The sequence below is a fragment of the Ctenopharyngodon idella genome, chromosome 5 (genome assembly GCF_019924925.1).
Source record: "Ctenopharyngodon idella isolate HZGC_01 chromosome 5, HZGC01, whole genome shotgun sequence".
Classification (NCBI taxonomy): domain Eukaryota; kingdom Metazoa; phylum Chordata; class Actinopteri; order Cypriniformes; family Xenocyprididae; genus Ctenopharyngodon; species Ctenopharyngodon idella.
Window position 1 is genome coordinate 26,307,471 of NC_067224.1, and position 20,801 is coordinate 26,328,271.

At 35.7% G+C, this 20,801-nt stretch overlaps 2 protein-coding genes and 1 long non-coding RNA gene across 6 annotated transcripts in view; 1 reads left to right on the forward strand and 2 right to left on the reverse strand.

Annotated features, from left to right (window-relative positions):
• LOC127512462 (uncharacterized) overlaps window positions 1-20,801 on the reverse strand; it is a 121,481-nt gene that overhangs the window by 76,443 nt on the left and 24,237 nt on the right. The gene's annotated exons all lie outside the window — the stretch shown is intronic.
• Window positions 81-9,923, forward strand: atp6v1aa (ATPase H+ transporting V1 subunit Aa). Of its 4 annotated transcripts, XM_051893340.1 has the most exons (16): window positions 117-190; window positions 355-420; window positions 785-883; window positions 1,069-1,197; window positions 1,590-1,804; window positions 2,108-2,245; window positions 2,430-2,581; window positions 3,277-3,439; window positions 3,586-3,694; window positions 3,879-4,001; window positions 4,971-5,085; window positions 5,915-5,978; window positions 6,102-6,305; window positions 7,416-7,510; window positions 7,639-7,810; window positions 9,114-9,923. In XM_051893340.1, the coding sequence occupies exons 3-16, from the start codon at window positions 802-804 to the stop codon at window positions 9,204-9,206; spliced, it is 1,854 nt and encodes a 617-aa protein (XP_051749300.1). In that variant the 5' UTR covers window positions 117-190; window positions 355-420; window positions 785-801; the 3' UTR covers window positions 9,207-9,923. The 4 variants fall into 4 exon arrangements, with proteins under 4 accessions (XP_051749297.1, XP_051749300.1, XP_051749299.1 ...); XM_051893337.1 differs by lacking the exon at window positions 355-420 and having other exon boundaries at window positions 81-190; XM_051893339.1 differs by lacking the exon at window positions 355-420 and having other exon boundaries at window positions 130-148.
• Window positions 10,486-15,935, reverse strand: si:ch211-137i24.12 (Immunoglobulin superfamily member). The gene is made up of 3 exons (XM_051893368.1): window positions 15,672-15,935; window positions 14,114-14,602; window positions 10,486-11,460 (listed from the first exon to the last, which is right to left on the reverse strand). Exons 1-3 carry the CDS (start codon window positions 15,736-15,738, stop codon window positions 11,336-11,338), a joined length of 681 nt encoding a protein of 226 aa, XP_051749328.1. The 5' UTR covers window positions 15,739-15,935; the 3' UTR covers window positions 10,486-11,335.

Genomic DNA, 20,801 nt, shown 5'->3' on the forward strand with positions numbered 1-20,801 from the left:
ATGTTGGATCATTTGCGCTATACCTTTCAACGCAAAATCTCCACTAGGGGAGCCATAATGGTGCACTTTCTTTTGCTCTGTGTACTTCCTTAATCCTGGTAGTCAGCTGACCTATGTCGTGACAATTTTTTTCTCGCTCCACTGCTTGGTAGGATATTACAAGGATTGTCGTTCATTTCATGCTAATACAGTAAGACTAATCTTTTCGTTATATATACAGCTGTTTTTATTGCTGTCAGACCAGTCGGTTTGGTCCTATCTCATTTTCTATTCTGGTGAAATTTGCTCATTTGATGATCAGAGGCTTTACTAGCAACCATCTGTCACCTGACATTCACTGGTTCCTTTCGACAGTCTTCTAGATCTCGTAATTCAGCAGTTGTGGTCGTGGGAAGGCGTTTATTTATTTATTTATCTGTGGTGCGTTAGTATTTCATATCATTTTCATTTGATACTCATCTGTTACAACAGGAAAATAGTGTTAATCTAAATAAATACCGGTATCTGGTAGTATTACTATTTTACTATGTTGACATCAAAGAAGTCTTTAAATTTGTCAGTGGTAATTGCAGTATTTATTATACAAATACGATTGAAACTCGCATTTGCTTTAAAGTATATTGCTTTGAACTGGAGTAATGCAGGAGACCTTGTGGTTCTATTGGAATTATGAAAAATGAAGATTGAAACACATCTTGGCAATGTTGATTTTAGGTTTGGCATGTGTCTGACAGAAATTGATGCGTATTGAATGACTCTTACTGTCTCACACTTCTGCTTTTAGGTTTCCCAACACACAGGATGGATTTTTCCAAACTGCCTAAGATCCAAGATGAGGACCGTGAGGGTCAGTTTGGATATGTGCATGGAGTTTCAGGCCCAGGTAAAAATGTTATCAATGTTGTATCATGTTCTCAATGTCCAAATAAATGAAGTCACTTTGTCACAAAATTAAAACACAGCACAAAGTTTATCAAACAAATGTTTTTGACTTTGTGTCACGGATATAACAGTTGAAGATCAGTCATGTGATGGACAGGTTACAGTCTGTGTGTCTGCTCACTGCAGTGGTGACGGCCTCTAGCATGGCAGGTGCGGCTATGTATGAACTAGTGCGTGTTGGCCACTGTGAGCTGGTGGGAGAGATTATCCGATTGGAGGGAGATATGGCAACCATCCAGGTGTACGAGGAGACCTGTATCCTTTGCCATTCATCAGTGATTTACTTACTCTACAACCCTTGAAAAAAATGGGTCTTATTTAGATTTTTAAGTATCAAGTTTTAATAACTCAAGTATGGCATGGCATTAAAAAACAAAACAAACTTTTTCTACATTTGCACCAACACAAATACTCACAACAATCATGGAGAGTATATTTTGTTATCAAAATAAAGTACCAGAACATACTATAGTACGCACAGAACAGAAGTAATACCAAGGTTCAATAATTTAAAGTATCTTGCAGTATTATGTAAATATGATGATCATTCAGCACTGTGGTATATGGCAGATTACCATTCCCTGCCGCGGTATGTTTTTGTATGTTCTATTTGTATTTGTCTATATGTTTTCCTGAGCCATCTACAGCTGGAGTTTCTGTCGGAGATCCTGTGCTCCGTACTGGAAAGCCCCTCTCTGTGGAGCTGGGGCCCGGAATCATGGGCTCCATCTTTGACGGTATTCAGCGTCCCCTGAAAGACATCAATGACCTCACGAAGAGCATCTACATCCCCAGAGGGGTTAACATTGGAGCTTTAAACAGGGACCTAAAGTGGGACTTTTCTCCTTTTCAGAACCTGAGGGTAAGGAACTACATGTGTGTCTTTCTCTGTATAAAGGGGCGTTATGCACCTTGTTTTTTGAGGGGGCACCAGTGACAGTTCTGCATACACAAATAATATAAGCTAAATGGCATATTTTGGCTTCAAAACAGCAAAATTACTTTATGGCACTAATAATTTTGCACTTACAAAAACTGTGGTACTTGCAATCAAAATCCTTTTTGCATGACACCTCTGTCTGTTAATTTGTATATTATTTGTATATTATATTGAAATGATGTACTGCATGTTTACTTTAATTGGACTCTCTCACTGGTTTTTCAGGTTGGAAGTCACATTACAGGGGGTGATATCTATGGATTGGTGTATGAGAACTCTCTCATCAAGCACAAGATCATGCTGCCCCCCCGTAGCAGGGGAACAGTCACCTACCTCGCTCCGCCAGGAAATTATGACGTTTCTGTGAGTCACACTGTCCTTAAATACTATCTCACATTTATAGACATGCACATGAGAGTCATTCACGTCAATCTTATTTGTATAGTGTCTTACAAAGTTAGAAAAACTCCTCAAGATGTAAGATAAGGAAGAAACTACTATCTTACTAAATACTGGAACTTCCCTTTTCATTGTGTGTGTGTGTCAGGATGTGGTGCTGGAACTGGAGTTTGAAGGAGTAAAGGAGAAGTTCACCATGGTGCAGGTGTGGCCTGTGCGACAGGTGAGGCCTGTTACTGAGAAGCTCCCTGCCAACCACCCCCTGCTGACTGGACAAAGAGTACTGGATGCCCTCTTTCCGTGAGTCTCAAACTCACACTCATTATCTTTCCACATCTGAGACCATAAAGTTTGTAGTGTACTCAACTCTTATTTGAACTTTCCTGCTAGGGCTGCACAATTAATCATATTTTAATGGTTATCACAATTTTTGCTTGTCTAAATTAATATTGGCCCTCTGGTTATTTATCCTGAAAACATTGTTTTTTTTTTTTTTTTTTCAACTGACATTTCCATTATCTTTTATTGGTAACAAGCCTCCACAAGCCTTCATGTTTGTGGAGTTTAAATCCCCCAATCAGGTTTTTGAGGAAAACATTCCAAGATTTTTCTCCATATAGTGGACTTCAACAGGGTACAACGGATTGAAGGTCCAAATTGCAGTTTCAATGCAGCTTCAAAGGGCTCTACATGATCCCGTTGTACCCTGTTGAAGTACACTATATGGAGAAAAATCCTTGAATGTTTTCCTCAAAAACATTCTTTTCAACTGAAGAAAGAAAGACATAAACATCTTGGTTGACATGGGGGTGAGTAAATTATCAGGAAATTTTAATTCAGAAGTGAACTAATCCTTTAAACAAAAATTAATATCTTACGGACCCCAAACTTTTGAACGGTAGTGCACAGTAATGTACAAAGTAATTTCTCAAATGACGCAATCAGATTATCAGTTTAACCATTACGGTGCAGCCCTAATTTCTGCCGTTTTGCAGTTGTGTCCAAGGAGGAACCACAGCCATTCCAGGAGCCTTTGGCTGCGGTAAGACTGTCATCTCTCAGTCTCTCTCCAAATACTCCAACAGTGATGTCATCATTTACGTTGGTTGCGGAGAGCGTGGAAACGAGATGTCTGAAGTATTAAGAGACTTTCCAGAGGTTGGTATGGCATGGATTTAATAACAGCATACTTGGTCACTTTGCTTAATACTATGTTTATGAATGTGATATGAAATTCATACCTGCAAAAGTTCATGTGACCCTGTTGTGTGGTTTAGATGATTGACAGTAATTTTGTTCAATAGCTTACCATGGAGGTGGATGGGAAGGTGGAGAGCATTATGAAGAGAACAGCATTGGTGGCCAACACCTCAAACATGCCTGTGGCTGCCAGAGAAGCCTCCATCTACACTGGTAAACACAAGAGCCATCTGTAGAAAGTAAAGTGTGCTGTAATGCTGAGTGCCAGTGAAGCAGGTTTTATAAAAACCGACTATTAAAAGCAAAATGAGATGGAACAAACCCTGTAAGAGAAAGTATAGTTTGTTTGTGTGTGGATTAATTTATATTCACAGATAGTACGCTTGTGTGTCAACAGGTATTACATTGTCTGAGTACTTCAGAGACATGGGCTATAATGTCAGTATGATGGCTGACTCCACCTCTCGATGGGCTGAGGCTCTTAGGGAGATCTCCGGACGATTGGCTGAGATGCCTGCTGGTATGTACAGCTCAACAATCCCTGTTTTGTGTCCATTGCAAATTTCTGCAAATTATTGTGTTTATATATATAATATATATATGGTTATATATATATATTTAAGGATGTGTTAAATTGATGAGAAAAGTGACAGTACATACATTTATAATGCATCAAAAATTTTAAATAAATGCTATTTTTTTTTTTTAAACTTTCTATTAATTAAAAATGCATCATGGTTTCCACTAAAATATTAAGCAGCACAGCTGTTTTCAGTGTTAATAAATGAAGTGTTTCTTGAGCCCCTTATCACCATATTAGAATTACACTGAAGACTGAAGTAATGGCTGCTTGTAAATTCAGCTTTGCCATCATAAGAATGCATAACATTTTAAAATATATTATTAAAAAAACACTTCTTGTAAATTGTAATAGTATTCACAGTAATACTGTTTTGGTAACACTTTAATTTAGGTCCAATTCTCACTATTAACTAGTTGCTTATTAGCATGCATATTACTAGGATATACAGTAGGCTGTTTATTAGTACTTATAAAGTACATATTAATGCCTTATTCTGCATGACCATATTCTACATCCCTTAACTTAACAACTTCCTCACCAACTATTAATAAGCAGTAATTAGGAGTTTATTGAGGAAAAAATCATAGTCAATAGTTAGTTAATAGTGAGAATTGGACTGAGAATCTAAAGTGTGACTAAAAAAATCTTACCCTAAACTTTTGTGATTGCATGACTGGTAAATTGCATACCATTTAACTAAAAAAAGAAAAATACTGTTGGCATGTACTGCATACTTTAAAATTATGCTTTGTATTGGCAGAAAAATGTGTGTAAAACATATCTGAAACACTGGAGGTATTCCTCCAAATGCTGGTTGTTTGTACCATATTCACAACATGGTTTTTGGCCAAATTGTGCAGCCTTGTCCAGACCAAACTTTCTTATACTGGATTTTTCCTCCCACAGATAGTGGGTATCCCGCATACCTTGGAGCCCGTCTCGCATCGTTCTATGAGAGAGCAGGTCGAGTAAAGTGCCTGGGCAACCCAGAGAGAGAAGGCAGTGTCAGCATTGTGGGAGCGTAAGTACATTCAAATAACACTAAGCGAGCTATTATAGTAAATGGGCAAATTCCAAACAGTATTTTTGCACCCTTGAAGGGCACTTCGAGAAGGGGATGCCATTTGTAGGGGTGTTCCAAACGAAAGTGAACAACTGAATCCCTTCACGAAGGGCCCTTCCAAAAGGCCGTTAGCGAAGGGTACATGCGATGGTCAGTTCAAGAAAGTAATTTTATCATTTATAGTCATGTGACCCAGCGAATACTCGTGATTCATTTTAAAGCTAGATGGCAGGAGAGTTAGTTAACTTACAAACAGAGCAATTCAAGTTTTTTTTTTTTTCGTGATATATTTCACACATTTTTGTCATGTTATGTTTAAATAAGTTTCATAGGTAGGAAATGTTTTCTTGCAGTGTCCAACGATGAGATGGCAAGTTTTAAAGTTGAGAACAGGGAAATACACTCACACACACATATATAACACATATTTATGCAACAGTTATGTTAACAGCAATAATAAGAAATTTCTGTCATAAGAACAACTAATCAGCTGATGGACACCGTTCTGCATTGTCACGGGAACATCCCAGGTCAAGATAATGAAGAAATAATGTTGTCTTTCATTACTCCCTTCGCTCCCTTCAAATTCCCCACTTCAAGGGCTCTGCCCTTCAAAGGGAGTAGGGCATAGGGATGCTCCCTTCCGTTTGGAATTTTCCCAATATTTGATGACATGTTTCTACAGACTTTGATGTTTATAAAAAATATAACATGTATTTGTAACTGCAGATGTTTCTGTTCTTTCCACTCATTTTGTGATCCTTTTGAAATGAATGTTTCCCTACAGTGTGTCTCCCCCTGGTGGTGACTTCTCAGATCCTGTGACTTCTGCCACTCTTGGTATTGTGCAGGTGTGTAGATATATATATATATATATATATATATATTTCATTTAACTCTTGTAAATAAAGCAGTAGAAGAATATTTCATTATTTCTCTTTTTTTTCCCTTCTCATTTGAACTGTTTTTCTCAGGTGTTTTGGGGTCTAGATAAGAAGCTCGCCCAGAGGAAACATTTCCCTTCTGTTAACTGGCTTATCAGTTACAGTAAATATACACGAGCGCTGGATGAGTACTATGACAAACACTTCGCAGAGTTTGTGCCGCTGCGTACCAAAGCCAAGGAGATTCTGCAAGAGGAAGAGGACCTGGCTGAGATTGTGCAACTTGTTGGAAAGGTATATTTGTGTCTTATACATTGTTTGTCAAACAGTGTTATTAAAACATAGCATTGTTTAGGAGTGTGCAGCAGAGACAGTATCTGTATCTGTAATAATCACAAAATTGTTTGTATCTGTGTCTGTATTCGGATAAATCCGGAAGTGGGCAAGGCTTTAACTGGAGATTCATGCCCGTTTTAAATGTAATTCTGTTCCCTTTTATAGTTTTCATTCAACAAATAACCCTTGTATAGCTCATAAAATAATTATTTTTTATTATATTTATAAAATGGATTTAAAATATCTTCTAATTTAAACAATAATACTAAAATGTTAAATAAAAGGACTTTTTTTTTTTTTTTTAATTTCCAGAGGAACTAAGTGTACAGAGTTTTTTATGTCAGGACATCCACAACCTCAAATAAGAGGAGTTGGACTTTATATAAAATAGCTGATTAGAGAACATGGAAGTTATAAAAAAAATTCAGTGGTTAAAAATTGCTGAAACAACTTTTACTATGCAAATCTGAACAAATGATAAAGAATACATAAATGCTTGCAGTCTCCGGGAAAGAGTGAGACAGAGAAAAAATATAACATTTTACAAGCTTTAAAACGTATAAATAAACATATCAAGTAGTAAAAAATGTGTATGATGCAGTATCTTAGTTGATATCACTTTTGTCAAAGCCCTGATTTCTGAGATATTCACGGAGACGGCAACGCAGCAATTTGATTTGTGATCGCACTCTACTCATTTCAGTCATAAAGTTTACACTTATTCATTTCGCACACTCGTTATTGCGTAATGATTTTAGAGGTTTATGTATAATATCGTGCTATGCTAACCTCTGGCTCACCGGTTATCCAGCAAACACCAGGAGTGACTGTGTCTGTTGAATATTTTTTCCTATTATTCGGTAGAATTTGTTATTTGTTTTGAAGCCAGTATCCGTGCCTTTACGAATAAGGTATTCGGCTTCAGGCACATCCCTAGTGTTGTTTGTATCTTGCATTTTTTTGTATAGTGATATTTGTATATATAATTTTTGTATTTTAACATGTTATGCAATGTTTTGTATTGATTCTGAATGCGTGTCTGGGTTTATTTTGTTTCCTTACCCATAGGCATCTCTGGCTGAGACGGATAAAATCACACTGGAGGTGGCCAAACTCATTAAAGATGACTTCCTGCAGCAGAACGGCTACACTCCCTATGACAGGTAAAGTCATCATCTGTACAATAAAGAACACAGCCCCTGTTTTTTTGATGTCTCATTGTTCTAGTAGCATGTTTGTCAGTATGTGCTAATTATTTTCTACATTATCTCCCTGTCTCTCTCTCGTCCAGGTTCTGTCCCTTCTATAAGACAGTGGGAATCCTGTCCAATATGATAGCTTTTTATGACCTGGCCCGGCATGCTGTCGAAACCACAGCGCAGAGCGATAACAAAATCACCTGGTCGCAGATCCGTGAACACATGGGAGAAATTCTTTATCGGATCAGCTCCATGAAGTTTAAGGTACTGTTACTCAAGTATTGATGCTGGGATTTGTGTAGATGTAAAAATCATAGACCACCGGATTCTCTTTGAGAATGTGATAAATGATCAATGTCCGTTTGCTTAGTTTAATTCAGAGCTATTGTTAATTGAGACTAAAACAATTAAAAAATTTCAGTAATTGAAAAATTGCATTGAGACCTAACTGAAATAAATACAAAATAACTAAACCTGAAATAAAACTGAGACAAAAAACCACAAAACAAAAGACAAAACCACATAACAAAACTACAACCTAAACAAAAATTAAAATGTAAGCTGAAAACACACACACACACACACACACATATTTTATATATATATATATATAGTCAAACCAAAAATTATTCAGACATTTTTTATATTTTTGATATATTTTTACTAGTGGGTGCAGGACACTATAGTTCATTTACGTAAGTGAGGATAGCAAAATAAAGTAAACTGTGACATATTATACCCAAAAATTCTTCATACAGTGGACTACCAGTAAAACTGATACAAATTTGGAACCAAAAATTATTCAGACACTTTGACCTGACCATGTTTTGCTTAAGTGTTATCTGGCATAATTAAGATTAAATTTTTCTGACACAGTTTAACTCTGAGATCTTGTCATATTTTATTACCATTATCTGAATAAATTTTTGGTTTGACTGTGTGTGTGTATAATATATATATACATATAATATATAAAAATATTAATATATAAACCAGCATTATTTTAGTATTATTTAATAAGGATGTGGGGTTGACTCTGTTGTGTCCCATCCTTTTGGACAAAAATGCCATAAATATATATATATATATATATTTTTTTTTACATATTTACAAAATATCAGGTATAAAAATATAGTATTAAAAATGGAGGTATTAAAAATATTACAATGTCCTTAAATACTGCATTATTGCAATAAATACATTATTATGAACCTCTTAGACCCAACAATATGCAACCTAATTACCATTAAATATGAAATATTAAAATATTTTGTGTTCCCCCAGATAAAACATATATTGCGTGGTACAGTGTTAATTCTCACTACATCTAAACCTGTATTTAATCTTGCTTGGGTCATATTTACTTTTTACCTTAAAATACATGGGCATGATTTTGGATAGTGATTGAAAATTTGTTCATTATAATTTATATTATTAAAATTGTTTACTATTATACTCCATACATATTCATTATAATATTTATAAATTATATCATTTTAATATTTACAGTAATTTCATTTAATTTACATTGACCAATTTTACATAATGGCATGTGCGTGTTTTGCAGGATCCAGTCAAAGAGGGTGAAGCAAAGATCAAAGCCGAGTATGCTCAACTGCTGGAAGACATGCAGAATTCTTTCCGCACTCTCGAGGACTAAAAGCAACCTTTGACCTCACATGTCTCCCACCTCTCTCCTCCCCTGTGCTGTGCAGTGCATTTCCCAGTGCTCCCTTGTGCATGTGTACCTCTCGTCTTGATATACACTAAAGCTGTTCAGCTGATCTCAACGAATGAAAGTCAGAGCCAGTAGCCATCGCTAATCTGAATATGGTCTTTATAAAGCATAAAAGGAGAGTGTTCTCACTCTATAGCTACAACTGTTACTTGGTGTTTGAACTGTAAGATTGTATTTTAGCATCTCAAGCAAATGCCTCTGTGATCTTTCTGTGCTGAGACCCACCACTTGAAGCACAAAAACAAAATTCATCTTCTCTTTTTCTCACCACCTTTCCCATGAGTCCTTGTTGCATGTGTTTGGAGCGCGGGGGAGCACAGTGTTTATTCCCATCTTCTTTTTTCTCTGTGACCAATAGAAATGTGTTATACAATAATGGGAACAATGGAAGTCAGAAAGGGATCACTGAGGCTTCCCTTATTTATTTGAATCTTGTTTTGTCTCACAAATGTGATTTCTGCTCTGTGTGCGTTCCTTTGACTGTTTATCATGTTCATGTGAGTGAGTTTGTTTGAGTGTCTGAGTTGGAGTGTGCATGGGTGTGTGGGTAGATTATCGTGGCTTCTGTAGTGGTACATTTATTGTGTGTGTTGTTGTGTGTTCAGTTCCAAAGAATTAAACAATTGAAAACTGTTTAAATGACTCTGTTTTATAGTAACATAAATAGATGATTTTCATCTAGTTTTCCTCTCACTGATTGTGTTTGTCACAACTGTTTAAAAGTTCGGGGTTGGTAAGATTATTGTTTTCTATTTTAATACATTTTAAAAATCTGAATTTTCAGCAGCCATTACTCCAGTCTTCAGCATCACATGATTCTCCACAAGTCATTATTATATGCTGATTTGGTGCTCAAGTAACGTTTTTTATTTTTTATTAATGTTGAAAACAGTAAACAGACTAAAAGAAAACATACTGTTTTTGTGGAAACCGTGACACTCTTTTAAAGGACCCTCTAATAAATAAAAAGTTCAATAGAAATAGAAATCTTTTGTAACAATATAAAAGTCTTTACTGTAATTTGATCAATTTAATGAATCCTGGCTGATTAAAAGTATTAACTTCTTTCCAAGAAATAAAAAGTGATGATGAGGGGGTGGGGGGGTTCCTCAGAGACAGGCTTGTGCTGGCTTGGCCTTATGGAAATATTTCAGCCTGTGGTTGCTTGTGTAGTTACATGAGACAGGGAATTCACCAGAGACACTGAAAAATAAAACTGTTTATTTGTGTCAGAAGATTGATGATAATTTTCACAGTAAACAAACCAAAGCTCATGGGACAAAATTAAGCCACAAACCAGTTTACAACCAGCTATTTCTGAGGTGAACGTCCTGGTGGGTCTTACAAAAGGCATGTAGGTGAAAATGAAGAACTTTGCAATTAAGTTCTTTAATTAAAATGGCATATTGAAGCACAGAACAAGTATTGAGATCAGGCCTCTCTTGAGAGAAAGTATTTAGTGTTGAGTGCTGATTCAAGATCAGTTTCTGATTGATATAGTGATACTCTGGTATGGGTCCATCTACTCAACTTGAGCTATGCAAAGCACCTACATCAGAGTCTACTAACTTACATCTATCATATACGTTATGATCATATGAAAAGACTGCTTTCAATACTGAAAACATACAACACAGCAGACTGGATTGAATAAAAAAAACAAAACAACTACAACAACATGAACCAAAACAGTTTTTCATCTTTCATGCGGAAATCCAAGTATTTTGAAATGGTTCATGAACTTAAAAAAATATATATATGCATGCATGCTCATCATTGCAAGCTCATAAAGCTAAACAGTTCATAACTCAGCTGCTCTTGCTCTTCTGTATTAGGGGGTCAATGGAACTGTTTGTGTATGTAATCATATATTATCATTCAGGATATGGGGTGAGCTAAATGTCTCACCGTTCACTGATGTAATTTCTCATGCACTGAGGTCAGTTCTTGGAAGTGTAAGCGTACACGTGCTTGTCTTCTTTTACCTTTGGCCTTTACCGTAACCTCTCTGCAGTTTTTAACCTCCATACTCCAAAGCCATAGCTCCCACGTTATTTCTTCAGGCAGTTCAGTTTGTCCTTGAACTGAGTCAGTATCACAGCAACCAGCCCCGCTACCACGCCAACAACTGCCGCAATGATGCCAATTATAGTGCCCACAGACTCTTCAATCACACCTGAGCAGGGATTTGATGAAAAAAGGTTTAATCTCACTGTAATCTCTTATTGTCTTAGATGAATGTAACTGGCTCCCTAAAAATAGTACTTTATATGTTCACATTTATTCAAAGATTACTACTGCAGTTATCTTACATTCACATTTTATTTTTTATTTTTTTCACTTTAATATTTATTGGTTATTGGCCATAACAGATTATTGGCACTGGCCATAATTTTAAAGGGTTAGTTCACCCAAAAATGTCCTTAATTACCCACCCTCATGTTGTTCCAAACCTGTAAGACCTTTGTTTATCTTCAGAACACAAATTAAGATATTTTTGATGAAATCCAAGAGGTATACGACTCGTCCATAGACAGCATTATAATCAACACTTTCAAGGTCCAGAAAGGTACTAAAGACATCATTAAAACAGTCAACATAACTGCAGTGGTTCAACCTTAATTTATGAAGCGACGAGAATACTTTTTGTGCACAAAAACAAAACAAAAATAATGAGTTTATTTAACAATATCTTCTCTTCTGTGTTATTCTCATATGTTGTTTACGTCCAGCGCTTCCAGGTTCTATGTCAGAACGCCGACTCATTATTGGCCGGCTTCTGCGTCAGCATCACACACATGCGTCGTGCTGCTCACGTGTGCAGCTTTGGCCAATACTGAGCCGGCATTTGACGTAAACACGGAAGCATTCACTGTGCTTACTGCAGCAACTGCGTAAGGATAATGACTAGTCATGTGACTGTATCAAATTTTCATTTAATTGCTTAAGCTTTTATCACGGTGTACGGTATTATCACAATATTGAAATAAGTTGCAAAAAAGTTTTCTCATAGTATAACAGGTTTAAGAACTCTTTCTTATAACAAAAAGAACTCTGAACATTTAAATATAATAACGCAATACACATAAATTATAAAGTCAAATGTTTCAAACAGATTAAAGTGCAAAAGAATTATAAAGAACAACAGGAAACACTTTACAAGAAGGTCTCATTATTTAACGTTAGTTAATGCATTAACTAAGGAGAATGAGCAATAGCAACATTTGTTACAGAAGGTATTATTTTTTGTTACTGTTAGTTAAATACAACTGATCATTTTAGTTTTAGCTCAGGTCCATTAAATAATAGTTACAACTTTTGATTTTAGTAATGTTATTAAACATTAACTAAGAAATTAACATTAACTAAGATTAATAAATGCTTTGTAAGTATTTTTCATTGTCAGTTTGGTAATAATAAATTAACATGTTAACTAATGAAGCCTTATGTTACTGAACAATAACAATGTTAATCAGAACATTTTCAATCATTATAGTACATGTTGTAGTCCAGATTAAAATATAAAAATGTTTAAGTTTGAAAATAAATAGCCTATTAAGTCTTTAAACATTAAGTATTTGGTGCTGTGATAAACAACATTGCGAATACAAAAAAACCGAAATGGCTAGGCCTATTTGAAACATTTTAAATACTGTTCAGTAGGAAGCTGCTTTGTTTACAGGTTTCCGGGGTAACCGCTGCATTTCTTCTGTTCCATCAGCGCCGTCTGCTGTCAGACAGTGAACGTGCACTTTCATTCAGCGCGTCTCCTTCACTCGTTCCGCCATGTGCTTCTCGTGCACGTTGGGCTTGTTTACATCTGAGTGCGCGTGTCCCTTTGACGCAGAATACAGCGGTGTTGTGATACGGTTGATGGGGAAAGTATTCTTAAAATGTATTATAAAAATTTGAGTAACTCGTAATAAATAATTATTCATGGTATTTTGAAGTGCCTAAGATAACAATATTGTGCATATTGATTATCGTGATATATCTTAATACCGAATATCGGCACATGTCTAACAGGGAAGAGTAGAGATTGTTGAATAAAGTCATTATTTTTGTTTTGTTTTTTTGCGCACAAAAAGTATTCTTGTCGCTTCATAAAAATTAAGGTTGATCCACTGCAGTCACGTCAATGTTTTTAACAATGTCTTTAGTACCTTTCTGGACCTTGAAAGCGTTGATTATATTGCTGTCTATGGACAAGTCATATACCTTTCGGATTTCATCAAAAATATTGATGAAAATTAATTTGTGTTCCGAAGATGAACGAAGGTCTTATGGATGTGGAACGACATGAGAGTGAGTAATTAATGACAGAAATTTTAATTTTAATTTTTTTATTTTATTTTTATTGCTAGAACTAGGGTGAAATCCCTAGTTCTAGCTCTTTACTATATATTGCAGTTGCAGTTTTTAATAATATTTTGATATTGTTATATTTTCTATTCTCATTGTAATTTTAGAAATGTTCTTGTTTTTGTCATTTTTTAAAAATGTTTATATTTTTTATTAATTTTTATTTCAGTTTTAGTTATTTTAGTACATTAAGTTAAACTAAATGAAAATGCTGGCAAAATTTTTAAGTTAGGGTTTATTTTATTCAATTGACTATAGTAATCGTGCCTTGAATTGCACTAAGAAGATCATTAAGGGCTTCCTTTTTTTTTTTTTTTTTTTTTTTTGTGTGTGTTTGGTTTTTTAATCTTTTAATGAGGCCATAGACTCATTAAAAGATAAGAAAAATAAGAAAAACTAATATATAAAATGAAATTATGTATCTGAATATTGGTTTGTACACAATATCAACACTAAATCTCTCTCACCCGGCTCTTTGCGGATGCTGAGTTTGGTCCCGCCTCCATGAAGAATATTTGAGTTTGTTGATATGAAGGTACACAAATACAGGCCTTGATCTTTCACTGAAATGTTCCTTAGTGTCATCGATAGATCTCCCATAGGCAGATCACCAGACAAAAACACACGACCAGCAAACACATCCTCCACTGTATTATTTCCTTGTAGAACATTCCTCCTTTCCTCCAAACTCTGCACATACCAGCTCACCTTCTTCACAGCCAGTATTTCATCCACATCACTTTTTAAAAGACAGGGAAACACCACATCCTCCCCTTCCACAGCTTTTGTCTTTGGAGGCTGTTGTAAAAATGACACCACCTGTGGGCCAGGAGGATCATCAGCAGGCAGAGCAGGTAAATCATCTGTTGTGGACGTGTTCAGGATGGGCAGGGGAGTTTGAGTGGGATTGGTGATAATGTTCGCATTTACAAGTAGATAAAGAGAAAGAAACCCACCTGTCAATAAAACATTATTATTTGCCAGTGCAATGATAATTCATTTAATGCATATGTATATATGAAATAATAGGCCTCATGCAAATGCACTTATTCTAATATGTATATCACTTAGTAGGGACAAAATTCAGAAACATCACATAAAAAATATTTACATTTATTTGCAATGTTCAAAGCAGAATATTAACCAAGAACGTTTTAAGCAATCAAGGAAAATTCACAGATATACACACTGATGATATAAATACAGTGGCTTGCATGGCAGTGTTATGGTCACACTGAGTCCCTTTACTAAAATTAGAGACTCAAAAGTCACAAGGATTAAAATATCAAAATTCCTATGTGGAGAGTAAATCCTTCAACCTTTACTTTATTCAGTCAGCATAGTCTAGTAATCAGTTCAGAATTAATTCCTCAGATTTTCAGATTTTTTTTTTGATATGAGTTGTCACATAATTCAGTGAATTCAAAAATGTTAAACTGATTTGACTAAAATATTATAAACATAACATTAATGCTAAAGCTAATGCAGCACTAGCCCTCTTTGCCTCAGTTCGGTATAACTTGTCTCTCTCTCTTACTTCATGAGTTCTCATTAATATCTCAGAAAGTGCTGCTTCCATTAACATGTGGAATTAAAAGTACATTTACAGTGAAACAGACAGTAAATGTTGATTTAATGGCTACATAACATTTCAAAAGTTCTAGTTAATAGATGCAGACTGAGAAATGAGCTAAAATGAGTGCGTAATGCTTTTTAATAGGTGAAGATACAGTCTGTTTAGTATAAAAGATTTATGACCGTAAACAACTACATTAATCCAGGCTGACATGAGAGCAAGACATTTACACACATTTATGTTAGTGTTTTTTTTGTTTTTGTTTTTTGTTTTCTAGCTGCTAAAATAAAGCATGTACAGTAATGTGCATTTTATGGATATGATTACTTGTGGAGGGAGGGAAAATATAAAGTCTGCTTTTTTGAATTTCCTTGTTAATGTGTGAAGGTAAGTTAGTAGAAAACAGAGAAATGAGAAAGCTATAAATGCTAAGGGAAAGATAGTCTTACCTGTGAGGGCAGAGTGGAAAAGGTGACTAAGCAAGGTTCTAGAAGTTAAGAGACTGAAGAAAGCCATTTCTGTCTCAGAGAAGTGTCACTCTCTGACACTGAGCTGACAGAGCTACACTTTATCTCCCCCTCTTACACCACCTCACACACTTTGTTCCCATTCCACCCACATACTTAGTGTTACCTTACCTTGCCTGCCTATCTATCTGTCTATCTGTCTATCTATCTATCTATCTATCTATCTATCTATCTATCTATCTATCTATCTATCTATCTATCTACCTACCTGCCTCTCTGCCTGTCTATTTATCTTTCTATATTCTGTCATTGTACACAGATATGTGACAAACTGTTAAATATTGCACTCTGTTATGTGCCGTAACAAAATTGAGTAGCTTCTGTTAGTGGGTCTTTATACAGTCCTCTAGTCTAGATTCTGGCTTAAAACTCCCATAAGAGCAATGTGAGCCCTCCAGACTCTTCAAAGTATCTACAGATTCTATTACCGGGAGATCAGGCATGATGACAAATGGCTGTGGTCTGTTGTGTTGAGATGTGCAGTATGTGTGGCTATCCAGCCTGAAACTTAACTCTCCCTCACTCTACTGCGAAAGAAATGAGGAGATTAGAGAGTAGAATATTTGAAATGAAAGATGCATGCACAGCAGCACCAGAAAATAAATAATGATGTCACCCAGACCCATTCGAAAATTTGAAATTTGTCAAGGCCAATGAGAAAAGCTCTCCAGAAATCAAAGCTATGGCTGATTACTATTATAACTTGCTCAAAATCCTTAGTTCATCTCTCAAAAGTAAGTATTTATGTGAATTAACATATCCGTGCCATCAGAATGACAAGTCCTTGTGTCATTGTTCACAAACAAGATAGTCAAAATGCTTAGTTGTGTTGTCACAATAACAGTGTGCTCTGTCAGTATTTTCAGATGTAAACTATGGCTACGATTTTGATGACAATGACTGAAAATGCACTTTATCTGTATGGCATATATAAATTTCAACAGTATAAATTTACACAATACTCTGTGTGGGATACAGTAATAGCATTACAGTAAGTATACAGTATTACAGTAGTGAACATGTCTGATCAACAAATTGAAATTGCTTTTATGATGTGCACAATTGACTAGATGATGTGGAGGTTAAACAAGTAGTTTTGAGAATTTCAGTTGTTCTGATAAATGCACCAAAGCAACTGAGAAAAACTGTAAGATAATAGTAGAATTGTACCTTAAAAAAAATGTTGGCTATATATGCTCTTGTGCAATAAATTCAAAACTCTCTGCAGGATGCAGTGCTGCTGACCTCTGATACAGAGCAGAATCCAGGATGTTGCTATGACTTTGGAGTCCCAAGGTCATTAAACATCTCTCTGGAAAACTCGATATTTTGTAATATTCGCTGTCGGCCATGGCAACATTGACGACCGCTGTTGCTACTTTCGGCGCTGGTCACACCCTGTTGTTTCACACAGATGCATCTGGCGCTTCAGTTATCGACTGTAGTAAAATTACCTCTGCTGCTAGGACGGTTTTTGTATATTGTAACGAAAAACTTTATCTTTAAGATAATAAACATGTAAAATTATATTTATTGAGCCTATTTGGCGAATAACTGTGCAGCTACATAAAAGCCCTGTTGGAGATTATTTTAAGTTTCACCATCTCTATCACACCCACCATCTCAGAAAATGGCAGAGAATTGAATTTACTTAATACTGTATGTATCACTCAGTCTGCATTTTAAGTTTATTGAGTGGATGCTGAAATGCTCCATAGTGATTTGTGGCTGTTTGCAAATATATGTCTATCAAAAAACCTTCTACTGAAGGCCATTATGAGTCTGAATGCATATGGCTCATGCTATTTTAATGTGCAGGATATAATTATAAAGACATTTATTTTACAGTTCGTCATTACAAAGGGTCACGTGACGTCACGCCCTGCTCTTTGTGTCTGTCTGTGCCTCTTTCAGCTTGTTCAGCTTGTTCATGATTTCATTACAGAGTGTGTGTAGAGCAAATACAGCAGACTCTGCAAAAATAGGCAGCGCTTGCTTGCTCTATCAGACATAAAATGCATAACGGTTATGGATAAACTGAGTTTCCGGATCATTATGTCATCTCAGTCAGACAGAGAAAGACAATGGGCTACACCCATAGATGCATTAGACAGACAGACTGCATTAAACCAAGTGCATTAAGTCTAAAGGTCGGCTGCAGTATGTGAGTGTGTGAGCGCTAATCATATGCAGGCTTTTAACACACTCTTCCAGTTAGTTCCGGTTCACTTTTAGTCTTCGCCACAGAGAAGCTCAATACCAACTGCATTACTGTAAGACATTACAGTAAGAGCTGCACTATCATGACAGAGCCTAGATAAAACTCCAGCGCCAGTGTGCTGCAAGATATTTTTACACATCAATGTTTTGATAAGTTAATTATGGGTATCTTTAAAGGGATAGTTCAGCCAAAAATTAAAATTCTGTCATCATTTTATTTCAAACCTGGATAACCTTTTCACTTTCTAAAGAAATTCTAAAGAATCTACTGGTCTTTTTTTTAAGACCCAAAGAACCATAAAAGTGGTCCATATGATGATTCTTTTTATATCAAGTTTTCTTAAAGGGTTAATTCACCCAAAAATGAAGATAATGTCATTTATTACTCACCTTCATGTCATTCTACACCCGTAAGGCCTTCATTCATCTTCGGAACACAAATTAAGTTATTTTTGATTAAATCCGATGGCTCGGTGAGACCTCTATAGACAGCAATGTCATTGAACTTCTCAAGATTCAAAAAGGTACTAAAAACATATTTGAAACAGTTCATGTGAGTTTAGTGGTTCAATCTTAATATTATAAAGTGAAGAGAAAATATTTTGTGCACCAAAAAAACTAAATAACGAATTTTCAACGATATCTAGTGATGGCCGATTTCAAAACACTGCTTCGAATCTTTTGTTTCGATTCAGTGATTCAGATCGCGTGTCTTAATGCCAAACTGCTGAAATCACGTGACTTTGGTGCTCCGAATCACTGATTCGAAACAAAAGATTCGAAGCAGTGTTTTGAAATCAGCCATCACTAGATATCGTTGAAAAGTCTATATTTTGTTTTTTTTTGGCGCACAAAAAGTTTTCTCGTTGCTTTATAATATTAAGGTTGAACTACTGAACTCACATGAACTGTTTTAAATATGTTTTGAGTACCTTTCTGGATCTTGAGAAGTTCGGTGGCATTGCTGTCAATGCAGGCCTCACTGAGCCATCAGATTTAATCAAAAATAACTTAATTTGTGTTCTGAAGATAAATGGCCTTATGGGTGTAGAACGACATGAGGGTGAGTAATAAATTATATTATTTTTCATTTTTGGGTGAACTAACCCTTCAAGACATACAATAGTTTGTGTGAGAAACAGACTACAATTTAAGACAGTGATAATCTTCCCCTCCATTGAGCTGTCATTGATTAAATAAGCTGAACTTGAGAACAGAATCCGTCTTATTTGTTAGAAAATCTTTCAGACTGGTTTTGTGAACTGGATCAAGTGATTCATTGAAAAGATATGACTCAATGAATGCAACAAAGAGAGCTAAAATTATTACAAGTGAATAACGACTTTAAGTTTAAGTTGGTTTCTCACATAAAGCTATGCTATCAGAAGACTTTAAATATAACATGGCCATTGACTACTTTTATGATAATTTTACGTTGTTTTTATATACATTTAGAGGCTTGAAAGTGCCTTTTCTTTTTAATCGCATAGAAAGGAGCATGAGGAAATGTGAAAAAAATATGACAGAATTTTCATTTTGGGGCAAATCCATTTGTATGTGTGTGGTTGCTTTTTTCTTCTTAGCACTATTTCGTTATATAATCAAATATGGTCTATGATTAATTGTATTCTCAGAAGAAATACTTACAAGCACAAACAAAAGCACACCTGAGGTCCTGCGTAGCAACTGGGGGAATGAAGCTCAAATCAGCAGATTATAAAGACCAGTTAGAAGGGATAAATTCTTCATATTTTGCTTGTGTAATCTGTTTGCTTTGTTTTCCCTCAAACGATGAGGTCATAGCAGAAGAACACTTGTTGCATTTTAAAGACTGTTTTATCAGCAAACTGCTGCTGTTGAAGCCTCTTGCAACTGAGAATGTCCTGTAGTCTCTTGTATGTAAGTGTTGTAGGCTAATCATGACTGGTGTTTATGCCATTTATTCAAATGAATAGAGAGTTACGCACATGCCTTTAATTTGGGTAAAACTGTCCTTAAAGGGTTAGTTCAACCAAAAATGAAAATTCTGTCATTAATAATTATTAGTTTGGAGAGTGTATCAAACTGCCAAAGTCACGTGAACCACTGAAATTTCGAAACGTTTTGAAACACTTATGACGTAACGAAGCCTTGTTTACTGAAATCACGTGACTTTGGCAGTTTGATACACGCTACGATATACGCATCACTAGATAATGGTGAATAAAGTCTTTTTTTTTTCTTTGTGGCACACAAAAAGTATTCTCAACACTTCATAACATTAAGGTTGAACCACTGTAGTCACATGAACTGTTTTAAATATGTCTTTAGTACCTTTCTGGGCACTGAAAGTGTCAATTATATTGTTGTCAATGGAGGCCTCACTGAGCCATCAGATTTTATCAAAAATATCTTAATTTGTGTTCCGAAGATGAACAAAAGTCTTATGGGTGTGGAAGGACATGAGGGTGAGTAATAAATGACAGAAATTTCATTTTTGGGTGAACTAACTCTTTGTGCTGTTTTTATTAATCAAGTATTTAATCCACTTTGGGAAAGTAGTTCCACTGTCATTTTGCCTTTGACAGGTGTCTAGTGTGCTATGCAGTAGAAGTGACCTGCTTGGTTTATGAGGGAACATTGTGTCCTCCTGTTGGTTCAGGTCACCGCTTACAAGAAACCTGATCTCAGAGGGTGTGGTCGCATCAAACGGATTCACATGTCCGAATTATCGCATAAGGATGTCACATACCGTCTCCACTGTGAACATAATTTGACCCTGACCTCCGAATATGGCTGCCAAAGATTGATGTGTCAACTGCTAAGTACACATACAACCAAGTTTGGTGCGAA

Bases quoted from the DNA above. Each gene is read 5' to 3' on its own strand.
- atp6v1aa (XM_051893337.1), top strand. From the start codon at position 802: ATGGATTTTTCCAAACTGCCTAAGATCCAAGATGAGGACCGTGAGGGT. The intron at 3,440-3,585 runs GTTGGTATGGCA...TTTGTTCAATAG, and splicing joins TATTAAGAGACTTTCCAGAG to CTTACCATGGAGGTGGATGG. The intron at 4,002-4,970 runs GTATGTACAGCT...TTCCTCCCACAG, and splicing joins ATTGGCTGAGATGCCTGCTG to ATAGTGGGTATCCCGCATAC.
- si:ch211-137i24.12 (XM_051893368.1), bottom strand. From the start codon at position 15,738: ATGGCTTTCTTCAGTCTCTTAACTTCTAGAACCTTGCTTAGTCACCTT. The intron at 14,603-15,671 runs GTAAGACTATCT...TTTTATTGACAG, and splicing joins TTTCCACTCTGCCCTCACAG to GTGGGTTTCTTTCTCTTTAT. The intron at 11,461-14,113 runs GTGAGAGAGATT...ATCCCTGCTCAG, and splicing joins CAGCATCCGCAAAGAGCCGG to GTGTGATTGAAGAGTCTGTG.